Source organism: Trachemys scripta, chromosome 7 (assembly GCF_013100865.1).
Source record: "Trachemys scripta elegans isolate TJP31775 chromosome 7, CAS_Tse_1.0, whole genome shotgun sequence".
Lineage (NCBI taxonomy): Eukaryota > Metazoa > Chordata > Testudines > Emydidae > Trachemys > Trachemys scripta.
In genome coordinates, this window is record NC_048304.1 from 67,465,930 (window position 1) to 67,489,967 (window position 24,038).

At 41.9% G+C, this 24,038-nt stretch overlaps 1 protein-coding gene across 11 annotated transcripts in view; it reads left to right on the forward strand.

Moving 5' to 3' along the window:
- The window catches only part of ZMIZ1 (zinc finger MIZ-type containing 1), a 491,983-nt gene that overhangs the window by 313,015 nt on the left and 154,930 nt on the right, over positions 1-24,038 (forward strand). For all 11 annotated transcript variants that reach the window (XM_034775977.1, XM_034775973.1, XM_034775967.1 and 8 more), the window contains one exon: positions 11,150-11,255. In XM_034775977.1, coding sequence (XP_034631868.1) covers positions 11,150-11,255 — 106 coding nt within the window. The remainder of the gene's footprint in view (positions 1-11,149; positions 11,256-24,038) is intronic.

Sequence of the window (24,038 nt, forward strand, 5' to 3'; positions counted from 1 at the left end):
ACAGAAAACAGCTTGGAGGAAAAACGTAGAAACATACATAAAATGCAAACACATATTTGTGTTCTTCTAGTGAGAACCTGTGTGAGTCTTCTAATTTGCAAAGGAAAACGAGGTGCTGTGTGAGCTGCTTTTCCACCAGGGTTACTTTGCCAATCAGATTTGAGAATCTGTATTCTGAAGCCTGAATTCTGTCTATAAATGAAATTGTATCTGTCCTGTTAATATTCCTGAAGTTTTATTTGGATGTAGTATTCTTCTCTGTCTGTCACTAACTGTTGCATACGGTTGTAAAAAACTGATTAAAATAGCTGCCAGTTTGTAACCCAAAGTGGCTGCATTTCATAGCTAGGAGAAATATTTTCTAAATATAGCGGGTGTGAAATTTGTAAAGCAATTTGGAATTAAATCTGCTTTATAAAACTAAAGTTACATTATGTGAGTAATAATCTTTATGCTCTGTAAACATAAGAATATTCATTAGTATTATACATATTAGCATACTATATATTCAGCTGTACTTACTATCTTCCCAAACAATGGCAACCCCAAATAACCAAGTCCAGATTAGTGAGCCAGTGAATACCTTTGGAAGTGGCTTCATGAGATAACACAGACACATGATTGAAGCATCAGTGATTTATAGTATGGTCCATAGTTTGCGACTGGTGTCCACAGTTACGTTGTGTATTATCTCCTATTTTCCAGAGGTGGAAGAGATGAGACAGCATCTGCCATTCAATGTTCTGAAATGGTTCAAAGTGAGTCATTGTTTCTGGGGCAGGTTGAAGCCTGGAAGTTTTTTTGTGGGGTCAGCAATCAGGTGTTTGTTTGAGACATTAGCATTATCCCAGAATTCTCTCCAGTGTGCTTCAGGATTGAATGAGGCTGCCTGAAGAGTTTTAGCCCGATCCCAAATAGGTTTGTGAGATTTCAGGCATGTCTTTGGAAGGTTCTGGAGGTCCTCATGAATTGGTAAATTCTAGTTGGCCATGGTTTGATTGTATGCACCAGCTGTGTGGGTGGGTGGGTGGGTGCGCGTGCGTGTGTCCAGATTTTGGGTGGGGCTATATGTGCCAAAGTGGGCAGTCATTGAAGGAGTGTTGATTTTAATGTTCCAGTTATGATTTTCCTTGCGACATTAAACTACACCTCCAAAGATTTAGTATATGTGAGCTGGTGCGCGATGTTCGGCAATCAAGTATACCAGTGCTAGAGTCGCTGTTCTGTGTGTGTGTATGTGTGTGTGTGCGCGCGCATGCATCATCACCCCATTTTGTGTTTGCAAGTGTTTGGATGAACTAGTTCCTGCTTTTATTTTTTTCCATGTCTTTTCCAAATAAGGTTTAAAAGGCCAAGGTTACACCCAGGTACTTCAGATAGGGCTCCTTTCAGTCCTGCTGACTGTAAAAGGTGACACTGAGTGGTTCCTTATCAGCTTTGTTGTTTAGGTGAAAGGATATTACCAAAATTTTGGAGGCATTAGGGTAGAGCTTCCAGTATTAAAAGTATGCCACCATTATCTTGATGTGCTGAAAGGATATCACCAATAGTGGCGAGGTCTTTGCCTTATACCACAAGAGCGATGTCGTCGGCATACTTCGCATTGTTCACAGTGGCAGTTAATTCATAGGCATGAATTTTGTATCTTGCAGCTTGCTCATAGCCTGTTAGTATGAGTTTCTTGTTGAGCAACATCAATGTTATTCACCTTGAGAACTCTTGAAAGATAGTCATGTTTAGCATGTTAGAGAGAGAAGGGGGGTGAGGTAATATCTTTTATGGGACCAAATTTGGTTGGTGTGAGAGACAAGCTTTCGAGCTTGTGCAGCTCAAAAACTTGTCTCTCTCACCAACAGAACTTGGCCCGATAAGATATTATCTTACGTACTTTGTCTCTCTAATATCCTGGGATCAATACGGCTACAACTATGCTGCATATTTGGCATGTGTCCGACCTTCCTATTGAGTTTGTACATACATAGAACTGGTCCTGCAGTTCTTCAATGAAGTCCCAGACAAGGACTCCTAAGAAATTGATGATATTCGTTGTGTTAATGAGTAACACATAACAGGAGCAACATGTGAAGGTTGTTGTCTTGCTCCTTTCTCCCCACAAATAAAACAAAGCCAATAGTAAAATAATTTAGACCACTGTATCAAGTAGAACTTAAATCTGGTCAAGAGTTGTAACTCTCCCTTTCACCCATTCTTAAATCCATCCTCATCCCACTGCATTATTCTACCATTGAAAAATATCCTGGCATATTAATGATGGTGTTTTGGAGATTTCCATCTTGTGTCGTACTATGGAGCAGTAGTAATAAGAAGGGGAGAGCTAAGACCACTGGACATATGCATATGCCTGTCTTTGACCACTTTCGGCAAGGAACAATAATAGCAGTACTTTTGCACTCTTATTTCACAGTATTTTACATTATTTAGGCCTCACAACATGCCTGCAAGGCAGTTCAAAAAGAGGGACACGTAGCTTCATCAGTCATCTCTGGGGTGGAATACTGCAGTTGTTTAACAGTTCACGATAGGTTATGAAAAGCAATAGCATATCCAGTTTGGATGGCAGGAGGAATTTAGGCAGGCTGAATGTAATTACCAGAATGGGCTGTTGGTCAAAACACTGGAGTTACGCAACTCTGCTTATCAAAAGTGTTGTGGGATTGCTGACCACAGATGGTCAGGACCTTGGTTTCTCATCTCATCTGACAGATGTCACTTCCCATGCCACCCTGACCACAAACACTATGCTGAGGTATTCATTAAACATCGATAGAGGGAGAAGTGATACCTTATGACTCACAACACTTCTTTCATCGCCTAGGTGTTCTTGGAGGTTTTCTATTCAAATAATGGCTCAGCTCAACCTTGCTTAGCCGGTGTGACCTGATGGAGTCATAACCAAGGTGGTAGGACTGTACTAAAGTGACAGAAAGATTGTTAGACATAAAATTCTTTGATAACTCTGGTCATGCTGTATCTGAAATTCCAGGTTTTCATTTGTATTCTTTCTGTAACCTGAGGCTCTCTATATACTCTAAAGAGAAGCATTACTCAAAAATGGTTGTATTAAAATGTCCAAAGGAACAATGCTTTGGGCCACTTATTTGTGGTTGTGATATTGCGTATGCTCAGTCATTTTACAATGCAAAATAACCTTCTGAGTTCCATTTCTCCTTGAAAAAAATCTTTGAAGCAAAGCTCTTGACGTTTTTCAGATCATTTTAAGACTAGGAAAGCTGTTGTCAGTTTTGTGATATGGAAACCCATTTTAGCTCATCAAACGTGTAATTAAAAAATTTAATTAAAAACAAAAAGGACAAGAACCATACGTTTGGATGAGGTCAGGTTTCCAAAACAGAATGCCTCAGATGGCAGAAACAACAAAGTTAGGCTAATGTGTTTGCAAGGTATCTGCTGCTAAATTGACTTCATGGCTGTCTAGGCTCTTTCTTTTTAATACAGAGAAGTACAGAATCGAAAATCAACGTGTGACACTTCAAAGATCAGATTTCAGATCAGATCAGGATCACAGTAATTACAGATAGAAGATCACATCTATACCCATGAAAGGCAGGGCCGGCTCTAGCTTTTTTGCCGCCCCAAGCCAAAAAAAAAAAAAAAAAAAAAAGGGTGCCGGACCGCCAAAGCAAAACAAACAAACAAACAAACAAACAAAAAAACGGCAGCCGCATGGAGGGCGGCCAAGGTGGCTCGCAGGGGGGTGAAGGGCGGCGCCCGCCCGCTCCTCCGCTCATGGGCAGCCAGGTGCTGCAGCCCACTCACAGCCGGGCAAGAGGGGTTCCCCCCCTCCCACCTTGGGGTGTCTCTCCCGGCCGGGCAGGCGGAGCCCCCGGGGGCTGCAGGAGGTGCTGGCTCAGCCGCTCCTTTAAAGGCGGCTCGGCCGGGCCAGGCTCAGAGCGGTGGGGGATCGGAGGCCGGTGCAGGCAGCGGGGAGTGGCACATCCCAGGGAGCCCAGAGGCATGGTGAGCAGCGGGGATTGCTAGTTCCTGGCCCCTGGGGCCGGGGTCCGTGCCCCTGCAGGGCTGGGCTGGGAGCAGAGCGCAGGGAGCCAGCCGGAAGTCCGGGGGGCTGCCAAAGCAAAAAAAAAAAAAAAAACCACGGCAGGGGGGCCGGAATGTGCCGCCCCACGATTGGCTGGAATGCCGCCCCTTACAATGTGCCGCCCCAGGCACATGCTTTCTCGTCTGGTGCCTGGAGCCGGCCCTGATGAAAGGAGAGGAGATAGCCTGCAGACCCCTAAGGATGGCACACACCTACTTGCTTCTAAGGCTTCTGTGGAGAAATTCTGATTCCATCCTGTCCTCTCCCTACATTCATTAGACAAATATTTTTATGTGTTTCAAATGGTGAACTGTGTTCAGCTAAGTTTAGGATCTCTCTCAGGGGTGTGTGTCATGGCCACCATTCTGACCTCCTTGGATGACTAGATAGGAAGATTTCCCTCATGCTCATTCAGTGCCAGTCTTTAACTGTCTGCAGGGATCGCTCCTGAGCTCTGACTTCAGAGTGTTACATAGAGGTAAGCCCTGCTTTGTGCTTGTGCAGCTCATCTACATTTGGGGTTTGCACTTTGGGTAGCTACATCAATGTAGTTACATCATTGGAAGTTTACTTAGTGTATACGCAACATCAGACACTCGCTCTGGGGGTGAGGAGTGGGGGGCTGAAGGTCCTTATTGGCACTCTGCTCCTTGCTGGTCCAGGTAGTGAGGTGCTGAGGTCGACAAAGGAATTCATATCTCCCCCCTGGCATTTTTGAGTTTTACCACAGGATTCCCATAGTTAGCTTCAGTGGCACAGACTTGAGACGTGTGATCATCCATTTTTCTCTTTTTAAAATTTTATTTAATACACTTTTTATAATACTCCAACCACCTGTGAAACAGCTCTGCTTGTGAAGTAGTATTAGAGTTCATATTTTCTGTAGACTGCTGCCACTCACATGATCAGGCTGAACTTATAAGCAGGCGCTTACATTCCACTCAGTAGACGCCAGCTGGGCACATATGCATGGTGGGAGAACACAGAGCACTATCTGTCCTAAGACAGATTTGTATTTGTGCCTGATCTCTCATGTGTGTATACAGTGTACTCACTGCCTTCTGTGGGTGAAATGTGTGGCTGCAGTCTACAGGGGATATATTGTACAAACCCTAATGCATATGGATTGAAAAGGAGATGGAAGAGATAAAAAGAAGGGGAGCTACCCGTGACAGTGCTACCTACCCGTGAGGTTTTCAAATGAACGAAGTACACCTCTACCCCGATATAATGCTGTCCTCGGGAGCCAAAAAATCTTACCGCGTTATATTGAACTTGCTTTGATCCACCGGAGTGTGCAGCCCCACCTCCTGGAGCACTGCTTTACCGCGTTATAGCCGAGTTCGTGTTATATCAAGTCATGTTATATCGGGATAGAGGTGTAGTTATAGAGACATCTCAAGTGTATATAGTGCCTTTCATCCCAAAGGATCCCAAAGCACTTTATTGCTTTGGATGTACTGAACCATCAAAAGGCAGCCAGCAGGCACAGAACACCCTGCATAACAGCAGGAGCATAAAGACACCCATAAATCCCAGTTTTACTGGGTCAGTACTGGCTTTTCAAATGAGATCTTGGCGTCCTATGCACTTATTTTGTTCTTGCACTTTATCAGTCAAAATGTTTGTATATTTTACCGCTTGAAAGTGTTTGAGGTAGACTGCTAACCCAATTTATCACTCACTAACCACTCCTCAAGGTCAAAGCTCATCATAATGTGACAAGTGACAATATTGCAATGAGTCCAATGAGTTGATTACCCCATCTAATCAGTCAAAAATCCCTGCTTTGGCCCATTAGGGGACAACATTGGGAACATGATCTTCGGTCCCTCCTTTCCCTAACTAATCTCTGTGGTTGCCAGAACCATAGAGAGCAGGGAAGGGAGAGACAGATGTGGGGCAAAAGCAGAGCTCCACTCCACTGCTCTGGGTGGAACTTTTCCAAATGGAACAGATTTAAAAAAGAAGCCAGGATGCAAAGCAATCAAATATTTCACAATGCTAATCGTTGTTGCCACAAGGGTCTCAGGGTCTGATTTTCAAAACATGATCCTTATCCATGTGATGGGGAGGGAAATGTGGAAAATGTCTGCTTTAAGGAACGGGGACTTTATGGACTCTCTTATGTCCACAGAGAACAGGCACGATCTCTGTTTTAATGTCCATTGTGAAAGACTAATACATTGTGTGTCATTTTACTTACCTACTTTGGCTATCTAAATTGCTGAAGCAAACCTGCTGAGATTTGAATCTGTGAGTCTAGTCAAACGAGGCGCTGAGATCACTAAGGTAACTCCCCTCCCTTCCCTCTTGTTCTTTTTAAAGCAGTTCTCTAGTCATGCTGCAAAAATCCTGTTTGCTTCTTGTTTATCTGATCTTCCTCTGCTACTGGAGGGGTGGGGAGGGGAATTACCATCTACATTGCAGAATTGTAATTACAAAATTTCTGCTGTAGTCTTCAAACTGTATTCAGATAATTTCAAGGGCACACAAGTGGCTGAACACATAGCCCTCTGAACTAGCAATCAGTTGGCATTTTTATTTTTTTGAAAAGCTGGCAAATTGAATTGGGAAAATTCATTCTGATGCCAGCAGGGGGGGTGCTCTTGACTACTGCCAGTTAAGAGATTCATTGAAAGTGCAACATAATGGGAAGGGAGTTTTGTAATAAGCAGTCATAAAGCTCTCTTGATTAACAGGCCTGTTAGGTTAAGAGGTGCATTGTTCCGGTACTTCATGTTGCGATGACAAGAAGGGCAGGGAGTGGAGTTAGCTACAGCAAGTCATGCCCTTTGCCTCACAAAAAGGAGAAAAAGGGGAAAGAAAAACAGTGCTACTTTTTAATGAGAGAAGTTGATAGCTGCATTTCTGTGCTTACTTGGTATCAGTTTCCCATTATTAGAACCCAACACTAATATCTTTTTGCTCATTATTGATGCCCATGAGATTCCAACCTGCTGGAACCCTGCTGAACTATGTCACAGCGGCTGAATGTGGTGTTTCAGTCACGAATGCAATACGGTGTAGGTTAAAGGTTTTAAAGTACTGGAGGCAGTCAGATCTGCCTGTAGGCAACCATTTGAAATAATGCAGGAATCTGAAAATAGTGTATGTACTTCACCTAAAAACACCTTTTGAAATTGTTAACACATCTAAACTAAAGTAACCGCACCATTTCATGTAGCAAACTATGAATGCCCTAAGGACTTCAATAAAATTCCATAGAAAAATATTAAATACAAACCTTGGGCTGGCCAAATGGCTTTGATCTAGTGCTTTACATCACCATGAAGGAGACCCCAGGCTCAATTTCTGGCCTTGGCATAACTACCCCTCTACCTCGATATAATGTGACCCGATATAACACGAATTCAGATATAACGCGGTAAAGCAGTGCTCCGGTGGATCAAAGCAAGTTCAATATAACACGGTTTCACCTATAACGCGGTAAGATTTTTTTGGCTCCCAGGGACAGCGCTATATTGAGGTAGAGGTGTATCAGCTGCCCCTTTTATAAGAGATGGGTCTCATTTTAAATCCAGATTTATGGCTCGCCATACCTGGCCCAGCAGGGATGGGCTTTCTACATTATAAAATTACATCATGTTTGACCATGGTGGTAAACAATTGAGTTAGCTGACTCACTGTAGAAGATGAATTTGCAGTCTGCGTAGGTCAGGAGAAATTGCAGCTGATGCTGTGTATCAGCTAATCATGACTGTACTCTGCACAGTTAGCTGAAATGATGCTGATCACAGTTCATCCTGGCCTAACCTAACCACTAACTTGTGGTCACACTGTGTAATCTAACTTGCATCTGCACTTTAATTTGCAGCTGGGTTCAAACACAATAAAACTTTGTAATACAGGCAAACTGATTCAAATTGGGTTGGGTTGTACCAGTCAGCAAATTAGTATTCCTTTCCGAGACTGCCGTTTTGTTCTCCTGAATCAGTGTTGATTTAAAATAGAAGAAGGAAAAGAAGAAAGTCTCTAGCTCTGATGGCGGCAGCGGCTTTCAAAAGCTCTCTAGCTGTTACAGTTGCAAAGAAGATATCAAAAATGTGAACCAAATGTAATCTTTGAATCTGCAGAGGGCCTAGGACAAAAGCTCTGAGAGGTGGGAACTGCCCTATTCATGTTAACTTAGATACCCAATAGAGACATAGGTGTGGCTTCATGAAGCCAAAAGGGCAGAGGAGAGGAGGGGAGCCCAAAGGGACATCTGAGCTGACTATCTTGTAGACTCCAGCAGGGCATCCACCATCAGACATAGAATGGGTGGTCCCTCTACTTAGTACAACTAATGGGGGGAGGGGGCGATTTCCCCAGTAGAAAATGGCTACTTTGTCAAAATGGAGATTTCCACAGGAAATGTCCATTTTTGATTACATATGCTGGATTGTTGTTGGAAAAAATATTTTTTAATGAAATTTCTTATGTGGGGGGAAAAAGCATTTTTGGACCAATTCTATTATTTAGATGTCCATAGATTCAGATTGCTTCACACCTTCCCTTATTTACAGACTCCTACTTACAGAAATTACTTTATACATCGCTTTTGGATTGGGCCCGGACAAGCCAATATGACTGGTGGGGGGAGGGATAGCTCAATGGTTTGAACATTGGCCTGCTAAACCCAGGGTTGTGAGTTTAATCCTTGAGGGGGCCACTTAGGGATCTGGGGCAAAAATCAGTACTTGGTCCTGTTAATGAAAGCAGGGGGCTGGACTCAATGACCTTTCAAGGTCCCTTCCAGTTCTATGAGATAAGTATATCTCAATATATTATTATTTATTATTATAGATCAAGATCAGGTCAAGTATAGAAGAATATTTACTATAATTAGTTAAATTAAATAAATAAATAAATATTGCAATTAATGAGCATAGCAGATTGTGCCTTGTCTGTATTTAGGCTTAAACTGACCCTGACTTTCTGATATGACTAATAAAGTTACCTTAATCATAGACTGTGTGTCATGGGTCAGGGTCTGTGATTGTGTGTCTCCTGAATTTTTGCAACAGGACTCTAATTTCCATAATTAGCAAGACGTTGGTTGGAAGTCCTTACTTGGCCTTTGCCCAGCAGCATCTGTGTCCATAAGTCCATATTTTAAACAGAACCAAGCGTAAAAATGTCAATGAATTTTGCAAGTAAACATACTTTACTCTAGTTTCATTGATGAGCAGACATATCTGCTTTCATTCCTATCCAGTTTCAAAATATTAAGCTTGCAGATAATGTGCCAGTCAAAACAGCATTTTAATAAAGGCAGGGAGGCAGGTTCCCTTTCTTATCTCAATGAAGTGAGCCATGCTTTAAATTAGCTAGTGTGTGATGTTAGAGTAGATGGTGCCTAAATGAGTTTCAATTATATTTGCATAATAACAGGAGATCCCTCTCAGGAGCCTTTAACAAGATTAAAAAATGAGCTTCCAGTTTGCTTTTTCCAGTTCTCTTTCATGACATGTACCTGATGGTATGAATGGGCAGATAGATTAATATTTGGATTCTGGTGATACTCAGTTTAGGGGGTGCAAACATCTGGAGCCTTCCAAATGTGAGTATCCTCCAACTCCAAATATGAGTCTGACAGCCCTCCGTCCCAAAAGGGCTTGAGCCATCTCGGGGTCTTGTTAATGTCTCCAGGTCCCTGATCCTGTGAAGACTTTTGCATGAGCTTAACTTTATGCAGGTGAGTCGTCCCACTGCATCAATTTTTTGCAAGCTCTAGACCTTGAATCTTAACAAAGACACTAACTGTCTACTAACAACTGTACTGTTACATGTAAGGGTCTGAAGATTATTTTACTGAGTTCAAAATGTTTAATGATTTATCAAAAAATAAACAGGTCTTTTCTCCTAAATTATAATTCTCTTCCTATCTAAAATTTTACTTTATATCTCTGCAACTAACACAGATAAACTGGATGTAAAAGGGCTAGCAGCAGTGTTCCAGACCTGTATATTATTGTGTTGATTATTCCAAATTTAATCTTATTTATTTGTCATGAAGATCACTGGTGCTCAATTTTGAGATTAGAAGTGTTAAAGAAAATGGGAGGGGAAATCACCTGATGCAGTTGCATAAATCTTAGTTTCCAAATTAACATCAACAAAAATCTATCCATAAACTGCAGCATTATCTGTAGTAATACTCTCTTAATAAAGAAATCTGATTCTTTATTGTTAATTAGGAAAAGTAGATACTGGAAAACAATTTGGAATAAGAAGATTCATGTGATAGAACTGACTACTTACCACAGAATGGTACATTTCATTACCATTTATAAGTTATTGTGTATCTTGGTTTCTAACTCAGTTCTGTACCATTGCTTTTTTGAGAGCCAGTTCTAGACACAGATAATTGCACACTAATGAGCACGGATTGTCTCTCATGGCACCTGGTGCAATAGAGCTTCAGTTGTGGCTGGGGGCCTTTTGGTACTGTTGCAATACAAATAAATAAAATTGTCTACACCTTATTTAAGTTCTCCTTTCAGCTTGTATGATATATGTTTGGATAATACTTTATATAGCACCTTTTATTAGAGATCCTGTTTATCCAGAAGGTATCCCAAGATATTTCCCAGACAGTATACAGTGCTACTGAAGTGCAGCCATCTCTGGGGTGGCAGCTGACTAGAACATAGCATGTTGCATAGCAGTGAGGTGGGAGGATTTTTTTAATCACAAAGATCAAGACAGTGCTCTTAAGAACAATGCATTGTGCTTGTTAATGTCTGTACAACAGTGTTTAAGATCTGGTCTGATAGTTCCTAAACACAATAAAACATGTCATGCTTAAGTGTATATAAAAGTTCTACTGTTTGTTTGTTTGTATTAAGCTTTGCCTCTCCAGGGGAACGAACAGATAATAGATGCAAAAGTGCAGGTTTCTGTGCTTGCTTGAAAAGCTCTTGGAGAACAATATATACCCGTGTATATGCTATGGATGTCACAACAGCAGACAGTCATTTGCCATTTGTGTCAATAAGCAGGTTAATGTGACTTTGCAAGGAGCCAGAAGTAACCCCCACTGAAGCTTTCTCTTTCCCTTCACAGGTTGTTAGTCGAGTGGCAGCACAGCAAGGATTTGACTTGGATCTTGGATACAGGCTACTGGCCGTATGTGCAGCCAACAGGGACAAATTCACTCCAAAATCAGCTGGTAGGAAAAGGCTATTTCCATTTATCAATGGTTCTTTGAGGGTCAGATTCTGAACAAGTATCTTGCTCCACCATAGCCACTGAATGTGCTGGCCACGAACCAGGGATACCTGATGCTGGGAGCCCCTGCATTCTCTCCAAAAAGTGTCACTTGCTGCCCCGGTGCTCCTCCTACTTAGTGTTACTTCCAGAAACAAGGTCCCTAATATTCTGTAACCCTGAGATGGAAAAAAAAGGCCTAAGGGAGAAACTATACACCCAATCCCACGATTTTAGTGAACTCTTAATCTCTCGCATTGCCTTTCCATAATGTGTCTATTTGTCTCACTCCTTCAAATTCCTCCTACAATCCTAACTCTATCTAGTGTGGACTTTTTGTTGTGTGGGCCATAGGTGTCTGTATAAAAGATGACAAAGAGTCCTGTGGCACCTTATAGACTAACAGAAGTATTGGAGCATAAGCATCTGATGATGTGGGTATTCACCCACGAAAGCTTATGCTTCAATACTTCTGTTAGTCTATAAGGTGCAACAGGACTCTTTGTAGCTTTTTACAGATCCAGACTAATACGGCTACCCCTCTGATGTATAAAGAGTACCACTTGTTCTTGTAATTCTTGCTGTTTGGTAGTATTCTCACCTATACTTAACCTGTGTAATACCATGCAACCACCATTCCAATAGTCTGGCAAACAATGCGTTCTCCTCCATTGTACCACAGCTTGCTACCAAAGTAGCAATAATGGACCCTCGACATGTCACTGTTGTGTAGGAAAGATGAAGAATCCATTGTTTTGTGTCTTTGTCGCACTTGCTTACATTTATTTACTGTGCTTAATTTTCACCTATTCTCTTAGGTGACGAATGTCAATATAACACGCATAATCTAGGAAAATGAGCAGATAACTGCACGTTTTCAGAATTGGACATACTTAATTGTATTGCCTTCATGCTTAGTATTGACTGCCATGCCACCACAGTCACAACCTTAGCAAATGTTACCTCCTTCCAAGACAGTAATTCTTATAGTGAACTGATTGGATCATACTGCTGTTTCTTATTGGTGCCAAACTTCCATTCACGGGTAACTTTTGCCTTCAGTGTTCAAGGCAGTTCCTTATCAAATAGTGGGTCATGCCTTATGTCATACTCATTGACTTCACAGATTTGCCTTTTGTATGATTACCAGATTATTAATTTTGCTAAATGTCCAATAAATTGTCCATGATTTTTACTCCTCTAAGCACCTCCAGGAAATACTTATTGGCTCTCAAAATGTTCTATCCAATGTATTAGGCATGATCTCCCATTTGTGAATTATCTCCAGTGATAGCTATCTGTTCTTTCCTGATTAATCTTATCAGAGGCTTTTTAAGTCCACCTTTGTGTGCATTAAGATTCCTCTATTTCTAAATATGTTTAAAATAGACCTACTAAAGGTGCCGTGTCATTTCTTTTGCCACTTTTTCTTGACATGTATCCCATCACGGTGCTGGCAGAGGGAAGGTTGTCAGTCTTCAGACATTTTCATTTCTTGATTCACTTTTCTGGCGTAGTCTTGACAACCTCCAGTTTTTCATTCCTTCTAGGGAAATGTTATGTCTGTGTTTAGCTGCTGCAAATAATTATTTTTTAGTCATATCTGTCTTCACTCAGTGCATTTCCCTTGCAACCCCAGAAAGGTACTGCTGTCTCTGTCATTAGCTGCTTGTATCTTTATGTATTTGGGAATAAAAATCTTTAATTTTTAGCTTAACATATGATAGTAAGAATCTTCTCACTCTCCTCCTTTGCTTGCCATTTCCTCCTCATGTACATAGCCTCATCCTTTAATTCCAATGACCTTAAGTATTTGCTTTCACCCGTGCCTGTGTTTTGTCTTGTCTACCTGTGTTTCACCAATAATCTTTGCATTTCCTTTTCCATTAACATCAACTTTTCACAATCGCCCTTATTACCAAATTTGCTAGAGTAGGAGCATAACCATGGGCATCTATTAATGAATCTGTGAAAATTCACATCAGTAGACGCAGTCCTTGCCCAGAAGGGCTTATGTTCACATAGCAGACATGTGAGCGCTACTACAATAAGTGGGGAAATTGGAAGATAGGCAGACCCGGGTTACAAAAGTATGGTCACTCCTAATCATTCTGACAGGAGGGGCTTCATAGTAAATTCCAAATATTCCCACTGTTTTATGGTCTGTTAAGCCACAATGATTCTACTTCTCAAGAAACCTCCTCTAAGATCTTCTGTCAGTTATTTCTTGACACTACCTTTTCTCCTTCAGCGTTTTCTCTGGATCTTTCTAAGTACTCTATATTCCTCAGTATTTATAGCTCCCTTCATGACTCACTTAAGTTATTATGTCAAGAATTCTTGCATGTGTAGTTTCTGAATAACATTTTCTTTTTCCCTGGCCTGGCTTATTGATTTTGTATAGGACACCTTCAAAACTTTATCTGAATGACCCCCCGTTTCCTACTCCCAATATGTGCTGATGTATATCCCGTGTGATTTTTTTTTAATCCAATAGTTTTTTGGAGTATTTTCTTTCTCTGGACTTGAGGAATGTGCAAGGGTTTGAGTCCATTCCTACAAGTTACACTTTAATGTTATTAAGGAAAGGTAGTTCTATAAATGCTGTTTTTCCATATTGTCCACCTCTTTGAGATGTGAAATAAGCAGAATTTCATTAAAGAGAGGTAACCAGAAATTTTTGTAAACGCCTCTCCAGCCCATAATTTCTAGATTACTTATTTGGTCTAAAATGAATATGATCCTCATTTTTTATGTTTAAAAGTCCAAAAATATGAAATGCAGTGATTCTTAAATGGTTCGTTATGTATCCCCTATCTATTGTTTCTATATGTGTTACATACAAATCATCAGGAAAGTCAAGTGTTGCCTTAAAAAAGAAAATTGTTCCCATTAGTAGTAATTTATTGCCAACAAGTTAAAGTGGCTTATTTGAATCTTTTTTTAAATGAGGTTCTAGTTAGAAAAGTGTTAAAATTGCCCTTGCTCAATATATTTGCTGCGTATGTATCCCCCAAATCATACCTGCTAATGTTACTGAAAACCTCTTTTGTGTGAGTGTGGAAGAGTATTGTCATACAAGACATACATAACTCGGCGATCAAGCTGGAGTGTATTCTGACTCATGCATCAGTGGCCAAATTGTAAGCTAAATTCTAATGGCAGAATCTTTCTTCCTGGGATGATGTTGGGGGGAGGGGGGGGACGACATAGCTTGATTTTCAGTTCTCAGATTTAGTTTGTAGACCTGCTAATTAGAATAAACATCTTTTTTTTACTTTTAAACTGAGCAGAATTAATCTGGATATAATTGAGAGACTAAATATGGTACCCTAGAATGGCCTTTTCACAGAGGCATTTTCTTGCATTTGCAGTCCAATGTCTTGAGAGCTGAAGATCTGCTTTTTATTATTATGCAGATTTTGAACTTTTTTCCCTTATGTCATTCCCCTTTGTAGAAACAGTATTTTTTTCCCCCATGAGTTGGAATTGCTTTACTAGAATCAGTCACTTTGTTATGGTTAAAGGGGCTGGTATTGGCACTTCCTGTCAGGTAGGAAAGTATTTCCACTTCGAGGAGCGTCTTCTTTACAGTTTACACTGAGTACTTCATATAGTATGGTGAGACTCCAAATGACTTCACTGCAAAATTTTGGAGAGCAAACTTATCACATGCAAATTCTTAACAATCTAAATTGATCCATCCATTTGTTGTAACACAAAGGGTAATATTTTAACAGTCTTGGGTTTAAGAAAAAGTTCGACTGTTAACTATTTGCCCTTCAGTAATGCTTTTCATGTTAGGATCCTAAAGCACTTTGCAAGCATTAACTGTGGGACTAGATTTGGAAGGTGTGCAAATCTTCTTTCTGTATTGAATTTGTATTTAGTTTATTTAAGGGTCTGGTTTCCCTGTTCTACTTTGATAGCCCCTTAACAAAGAATGACTGGCAAATCAGAGAGGCAGAATACCTGAGGATCCACAGGAGTTTGTGAAGTAAAGACAAGAGAGCAAATGTTGGGACAAAGCAGTGGAGTGGTTTGTATTGTGCAGGCAACTGAACAGCTGGATTAACCCATCAGACACACTGCAAGAACTTTGTGTCCCACAAGACCTGGCTATTATCTTTCATTCCTTCTGTGAAAAGAAAGTTCCCATTGGCTTCAGTGGGACCAGGATACCACCCCAATGTATAAATGGGCCTTTTTGTGTACCACAATACAAGACTTCTTGCAATACACAAGTCCCTCACTCTTGTAGAAGAAGTGCATAACAATTTACACTAGCATCAAGATCACAATTAAGGCCAGAGTTGGAACTTGTACTGAGACCCTCCACAATATGCTTGAGGGACTTTGAGGAGCCAGCACCGTTGCTGTTCATGCTGCAGCTTTTCTGTGGATGAAGAGAAAATTCATTCTGCTACTTTTCACAAACATTAAATGTGCTTTATAAAGTTCTGTTTCCCCCATGTCCAACCCCACCCTAAAAAAGAGAGAGATTGTTGTTACATTGTCAATAAGACAATATGCATTCAAAAACTGAGAGTGCCAACTGTAAATATCTATCCATTTTCTTAGAACTATTATTATTTTTCTTTTTTGGGGGGAGAGGGGCTGGTAAATGGCATACTAAAATAAAATCAATTGCTAAACTACTCATTGAGTTGTATATACTGTAGAGATGAACAAACGACTTTGTGCCAAGTAACAAGTGGCTTCAAATGTCAATCATCTCCCAAGTTTTCTGGAAGCTTGGATTGATCCAGATCAGTGTCATTCACCACCTCCTCTTCTCTCTAAGCCCTGCAGCCAGTATGTCTTTCCTCCCACTATTGTTCCATCCCCCTAACATTTTAATTTGGGGCAAATCAGTCCTTAGGTTTCTCTGCTTAGCCCTGAATTGCTGCCCACTGGATTTTAGACCCCTACATCGACTTGTGCCCCAGAGCACTGTGCATATGGTGTGCGCTCTGGAGGGTCCAGTCATTGCCAGAGTAATGATGTGAGCAGCATGTAGAGGTCTCCAGACCTGGTGGCGTATCTGAAATGATAGGGAGGAGGAAGCGACAGGGGGAAGGACAGAGATGAAAGAAGATGGTTCATTGGGTGTGGTGGAAAGGAGAAGCTTCTGTGGGGCTGCGTCTTTAAAAGGTGAGTTCTTACATTGTCTTAGCTAATGCATTGCCACTAAAAGGAGGTAAAGTCCTAGTGAAGAGAAGGCAGTTTGTAGTTTTCACATGTGTTTAGCAGTCAGAGTGAAGACTGTGGGAGCCTAGGGTTTATCTTGATCTGCTAACACATATTAGTAGAAAAACGGTCTTGTCTTCACTAGGATTTTACTTCCATGTTCGTTGCCACATGTTAGTTGCCGTAAGCTGAGAATACATGTTTTTTCCTAGTGAAAACAAAGCCTGTTAGGTTATTGTTGGGGAAAATATCTACCCCAAGCCCTTGTAAAGGTCATCCAGTACTGGCACAGCTCCTACGTAGTGTACTTGTGTAGCTTCTTTTCCCACTTTTTGGCCTAAGCCCTTTGGGCGTGGAGTTGTCAGCTCTTCAAAGCATCAGTTTCCTTCCATTCTTGCGCTGTGTTGCTGAGACTGGGTTTGAAGTGCTCCTTGTAAGTCCTTATTTATTTTACTTAGCTAATCCAAGTGGTTAATGTGAATTGTTCTGGAGGGTGCCTAGGGAGACCCATGTGGCGTGAAAAGTATTAAAAAGTTATTGTGTGGTTTTTCAGTAGTAATGGTGATTTAATGACTTGTGCCTCTTGCCTCTGTTTCTTGGCATTTAACCTGTCATAATGTCTGCACCTCCATTTACTCTTAAAGCCCACGCTGCTGTGTCTGGGCCACTGCCTCTGTAGCAGGTCAAATGCAGCATTTCCCACCCTGAAGACAGATGACACAGCTTTAAAAAATAGATTTATGAGTCTTTTCATGACAGCTACTCCCAAAACATCAGGGTAAGTTCCATTGACTTGTTGACACCTATAGGGAATGGCCCAGCAGGTTAGCTACATGCTCATTTGCTTCTGAACTAGGGCTACCTGTGTGCCTTTGTGTTTGCCCGTCTTTTCTCTCTCCTTAATGCTTCCTCCCTCAGTGCTGCCTGAGTTCTCCTCCTAGCATAGTGCTGATTGGAACCCCTAGAGGTTCCAGAATTTAAATGAAGGCTCTTTGGAGCATGAGCTTAGCTGATTTTGCCCTTCCAATCCCAGCATTTTCAGTTGTATAATACATTTATTTTAAGGCCTATTATGCAAGTAAAATGGAGTTCACAGATCATGGTGGGTTTTCTATTTTTATTGATTGATTTATTTATTTATTGGTAAGTCAGTAAGTTAATCATTTGCTAAAAAAAAATTCATAAATACTTTAACAAGCTGCTGAACTTTTCCTTGCTCTCAGAGTAGCTTTTGCTTTTGTCAGTAGGCCAAGCTGGGGCCAGACAGGGGGACGACAGGATGAGATCATACAGGAGCTTTGTCAGAAAAAGACAGTGTTCGATATCTCTGCACTGAGAGAGGCCTGAGGGCAGTATTGTGCAGAGAAAGTATCTCAGCAGTCACTGAGAAACTGCAGCAAATGAATCCTGTGACAGCCTGGATGGGCGGCTAAGTGTTAGACATTTGATAGCAGAGATAGCAACCCTTTCTCTTTGATAGAGTGCTGTGATTGGCTTGTTTTCAACCACAATTGGCTCTGTTTGGTTTTCTTTAGTATTGCAGTTAAACAATAACACTACTTAATCTTCTTAATTATGGACTTCATCAAATAAAGTATGAAGCTTCATGTCATTAGGGTTTTGTATATTAAGATTTGTTTGGTTTTGGGGTATCCTTTTAAGACCATAATGGCTTATCGTAAGAGTAATTAAGCTGTGCTTTTAGTGGGTCAGATACCAAAGTTATCAGTACAAAGGACCCTGGGATAACCAGTTTGTATTGCAGTTAAGTGAACTGGCAAGTCGCAGTTTTAAGACATAGCCTTGACATGGTGCTGGAGCCAAAGGGTTTGTCTTGAGTAGGCTAAAAGGTCTTTTTCTTGTTCAGTGTGTTAGCTAATGTGACTTAAAACATTAGCGTGGACAGGGCGAGTCGTATTTTAACACAGGTTATCTAGTCAGAGAACTCTTGGCTCTTCACTACGCTTCCAGCAAACATGTGGATTCTAATCTAGATATACAGTATCCTAAAAGAGAACATTGATCATGGGTGGTTAAATAAGAGTGGTATTTGCTTTTAGGTCTCACCTTTTGAGGTTGTCTTGTATGTATGACACTGGACTGGGTTCAGTTCCCAGCTCTGCCATACACTCACTGTGTGCCCCATGGCAAGTCAGTCAATCTCTCTGTGCCTCTCCGTCTGTGAATTAAGGATTAAAATGTCCGCCTGGGGGGGAGGGGGCAACAAGTGGGACAATTTGCCCTGGGCCTCTTAGGGGTCCCCACGAGAATGTCGGCGCCCCCCCTCCATCTCCGCCTTCCCCCATCCCCTGGCGCCTCAGCATGCCGCGTCCAGGAGCAGCCCTGGACAGCGCTTCAGCGGCGTGGCTCGGGCGGGGCCTGAGGTCCTCCCGCTCGGAGCCGCGTGGTAAGGGGGCGGGGCTGTGAGCTCCAGCGGGCTGAACGGCAGGAGCTCCTGGACACGGCTCGCTGAGGCTCTGGGAGAGGGGGGAGACGGGGGTAAGCAGCATGGTAAGCCCCTCTGAGCTGGGCAACCCCCAGCCCTGACTCCAGCTCCGAGCCCAGCCCCTCTGAGCCGGGCACCCCCCCGACCCCATCCCCCCACATCCCTGACCCCCAGCTCCGAGCCCAGTCCCTCTGAGCCAGGCACCCCCCTGACCCCATTCCCCCCCACAGCCCTGACCCCCAGCTCTGAGCCCAGCCCCTCTGAGCCAGACACCTCCTCCCCCCCCCACAGCCCTTACTCCCAGCTCCAAGCCCAGCCCCTTTGAGCCGGGCACCCCCCAACCCAGAGCCCAGCTCCCCACCCAGCCCTGGGCAACAGTAGCGCCACCCCCAGGCCGCGACAGCCCATTGGCACCAACCATCACCCAGCGACAGCCCATTATGTAATTGCAAAAGTATATATACCATTAAAGCATTTAATATTTTTAAATAATGTATTTCGTGTATTTTCAAATTATTAAAAAATAATTTTTTAATGTATTTTACTGGTATTTTTTTACATTTCCAAATGCATGTTACTAGAGTATTGCAACTTTTTTTTATGGAAGGGGCCCCCAAAATTGCTTTGCCCCAGGCCCCCTGAATCCTCTGGGCGGCCTTGCCTTTCTCTCACCCATGGCCTACCTGGTCTGTTGAAATTGAGAGGCCTTTGGGGCAGGGACTGCTTCTAAATCTGTATTTGTGCGGTGCTTAGCACAGAGGGGCTCTGATCACAGGTGGGACCTCTAGGCACTGCTAGAATTCAAATAATAATAATTCTATGCTGGAGTACAGATCCAAGAAATATAGCTCTATTAAATGTACAAATCTCCTTCTCAACGATTTATAGTGGCTTCAGCACACAAGCAGGTAATTCATGCCTAACTACTTAGTTTTGTAGTCAGATATTAGGAATGGCAGTATACAAAAACCTGTAGGAGAACACTTCAACCTCCCTGGACACACAATAGCAGATTTAAAGGTAGCCATCCTGCAGCAAAAAAACTTCAGGACCAGACTCCAAAGAGAAACTGCTGAACTTCAGTTCATTTGCAAATTTGACTTCATCAGCTCAGGATTAAACAGAGACTGTGAACAGCTAGCCAAGTACAAAAGTAGTTTCTCCTCCCTTGGTGTTCATACCTCAACTGCTAGAAGAGGGCCTCATCCTTCCTGATTGAACTAACCTCGTTATCTCTAGACTGATTCCTGCCTGCATATTTATACCTGCCTCTGGAAATTTCCACCACATGCGTCTGACGAAGTGGGTATTCACCCACAAAAGCTTATGCTCCAATACTTCCATTAGTCTATAAGGTGCCACAGGACTCTTTGTCGCTTTTTAGAGATCCAGACTAATATGGCTACCCCTCTGATACTTAGTTTAGATCAATGGGCTAGATTCACGAATTCCACATCCCTGCGCAGCCTGGTCCCCTGCACACCAGGGTGATTCACCATGTAGGAGAGCAGCTAGTGTTAATGCTACCTAGGGGGAGACTGTAGCTTGTGTCTGTGCTCCGTGGGCACCCCATCAGCATAGACTATGGAAGGGATACAGTGAATTAGCTCATCCTGTCATTCATTTCCCAATGAGCACAATCCACTTTGGGGCTAGGCTGGAGCTGACAGTGGTTGTGGAAAGATTTCAGCCCCTTTTTATTACCGTATCCTTCCCTCAGTGGAACCTCTACTTCAGGATGCTGTCCTTGGGTTTTTGGAGGTAAAGACAAACTTAAACCGTGGCCCAATCCTTGTAAAGCACTTCGAAAGTGAAGAAATTGGTGACCTAACTGTCCAACAGAAACCTGAAAGGAAAAGGGGTGGAAGATAGGGGAATGCATATATGCATACGGAGGAGAGAAGTAAGCAAATTCTTTATAGGCCTTGGCTACACTCGCAGATTCACAGCGCTGCTGCGGCTGCGCTGCCGCGGCAGCGCTGTGAAGTGCGAGTGTAGTCGCGCCGCCAGTGCTGCGAGAGCTCTCTCCGAGGGGAGTAGCTTGCAGCGCTGCGAGTGAGCGTGCAGTGCTGCAGGCGCTGATTACACTGGCACTTTACAGGGCTGCACTCGCTGCGCTCGGGGGGGGGGGGGGTGTTTTTTCACACCCCTGAGCGCAGCAAGTGCAGCGCTGTGAATTGCCAGTGTAGCCAAGGACATAGTGGCATTTGCCCATCACAAGTTGCCCTTTCTGAGCTGTAATACAGTCTGGCATGTTATCCTTTTCCAGCTGTGCTTCATCCAGATGTACACATTTGGGTCATTCCAGTGCCCAGCCACCTGGACAGTAGAATAAGCCGCTTCCACTGGGATTGATAGCTTTTTGCCACTGATGTGCAGTGCTAGCAGGAGCATGAATTGGATGAGCAAATTAGCTCATTCTATCCCAAGATAACACTTGCAGTCAATATATGCAACTGAGTTTCTGCTGGTCAAAATCCCAAATCCATTTCTTAATTTTTGTATTCCTGTGTCACTTAGCCTTAAAGAATGTTCTTGCTCTTAACCCCTTGCAAAGGAAACTAGTATGTCCCAGTATAAAAGTTAGTAGACAATGCTTATTTTCAGAGAAGTATTATGAATTAGGTTAATTTCCATGCAGAGAAGTATTATTTTCTTGAATAGTTTTTACTATTACTTCTCCTTTCATTCTTATTAGTTCTTTCCAGATATAATAGACCTGTAACAAAGAATTTAGATTAAGTACTGTGTGATAAAACATAATTTTAAACATCAAATAAGAATAATCAAAGAATCAAGCAGATCCAGTCTAATAAATTATGTTAATTTTTAAACCATATCTTTCTGACATCGTATGGAAGTGGAAGTCAAGGAGCAATGTCCTGGAGTAAAAGAAGAGTAAATATGAAAAGACCTTTTAAAACATATATTCCCCTCATTGGTGCAAGATTGTTCCCTACAGTGTATAAATGTATATTTTCTATGAAACTCAGTGGAGTAAATTTGGTCATCTTTGAAAATGTACCTTGATTGTTCTCTTTATATACATTGTTTGTCTTCCATGTTACTTCAGTTTTTAATAACTCATAAAGAAAACAATCAGTGTGTGTTTCCTCTGCAGGTGTTTCAGGTAGAGGGAAAACTGCCTTATTTTATTTATTTATTTGTTTGTTTACTTGATTTGCATTTTTTTTGTCGACCTGTTTTAATTTTCTAACAAATCCCCTTGTTCTTTTGTATTCTTGACATCCAAGCATGCTAAATAGCACTTATAGGTAGGAAATAAATTAAGGAATAAGGGGAGAAATAACTTTTCACTTACAAAAATAAATTAGCGTTCCGCATGAAGATTGGATCAATCAAAAACGTAGGGACCTAAAACTAGAAATGGGGCCTGAATCAAACCCCTGCTTTTAACCAACACTCTCCAACTGCTGATTGTTCTGAAGCTGACCTCAATGGCGAGAGAGAGAGAGAGAGAGAGTGTGTGTGTGTGTGTGTGTGTGTGTGTGTGTGTGAGAGAGAGAGAGAGAGAAAAAAACTGAAGCTGAAGGGTGGCTGAGCTGCCTTAGACAAGACTTTTGACCCCATATGTAGAGTGAGGATGATTATTACCTACATATCTACACAGGGGCATTGTGAGGATGAATTGTTTAAGGCTTGTAACACATTTTGTAGATGGGGTAAAAGTGTTCTTTAATGTTAAATATTATTATTAGTTCATTTCTCAGTTTGCAACAATTAGGCAGGCGTATGAAGAGCCATTGCTTCCCTTTGCTAAAGCTGAGTCATGTCTGTATGTGGATTCTAGAGCACCAGCCTCACACTCTCAGCACTTTACAAAATGTTATACTTTACTCCATACAGTAATGTTAAGCATGAACAAATTCATGAAGCTGCCATAAACCCCTCTGAAATCAAACCCCACACAGAAGTCTCATTAGCCCATCAGCCCATTCCCTCCCCAGATGAAATGGAAACTGAGAGGCTGATCAATCCCGGCGCTCAGATCCCAGGTTTGGAGAAAGGAAGTTCCAAAGTTTAAGTGCTTTCATGGAAAATGCTTGCCAACTCCCCCGTCCTGGTTAAACCAAGGAGACACCGGCTTGTGCATCTCTGCTGATCCCAATGTGGCATTTTCACACAAGGAAAGAGAAAGAGAAGTTAAGCACATAATCATTTCCCAAACCACTCAGGGCTTTACAAATGGAAACCAATACCTTGAATTCCAGCTGATCACTCTGAGCCCTGAAAACCTCTAATGCAGGCTCTTGCAGTGCCTCATATATTAAAATATTTTTAATAGTCAATTTTATTTATTTCTTACTTTACTTTGGAGTCATTTAAACATACAAATCTGGACAAGACTGGTCCCCAGGAAATAATATTGAACTTCTGAAAACAGAGTGGTTGGGTTTTGTATGATGGTCTCCTCTACAATTGCCTGGCTGGACCCAAATCATATTAATCTTACTTGCTTTGGAAATTAGGGCCTTTTCATCATAAGAAAAACAAATCACATTATTTAGTGTGCTCACTATAGAAGCAATTTCATTAAAACAAAGAATTGTAGTGGCCTCTAGATTCTCGGTGTGAAAAATGATTCACCGCAGGTCTAAAATGAGATTGGTAGATGTAAATTGTTGAGAATTTGTAACAGTCATTGTTTCCCACTGGGTGTTATTGTGCAGGTCTTCTGGCCTTGAAATGCCAGACAGCAGTGTGAAAGGGTTTTTTTTGGAATACTCCTGGCTTTTTTTTTTTTTTTAAATACTGCAGTCAAATGTGTATCTGTCTTTCTTTGAAATAATTAGTGGTAACCCCAAGAACTGTGAATTGACCAAAGTATAAACCACAAAGCAGGAAGGCGTGTGGGGCGGGGGCAGGGAGAGGATGGGGTTTTCTTGGGAACAAAATCTTACCAGAGAATCATTACAACAAAAGTACAGTTACAAAACGTACTCTCCCTGGCCTGGTCACATCAGTCACCTGGAGTGCTACAGAGGAAGCTAAATATATGGCCCTGGCATTAAATTGTTTGGGATGTTGTTTAAAATACAGGGGGTGCTGGAACAATTTGTATAGTGGGGGAGCTGAGAGTCATTGAAC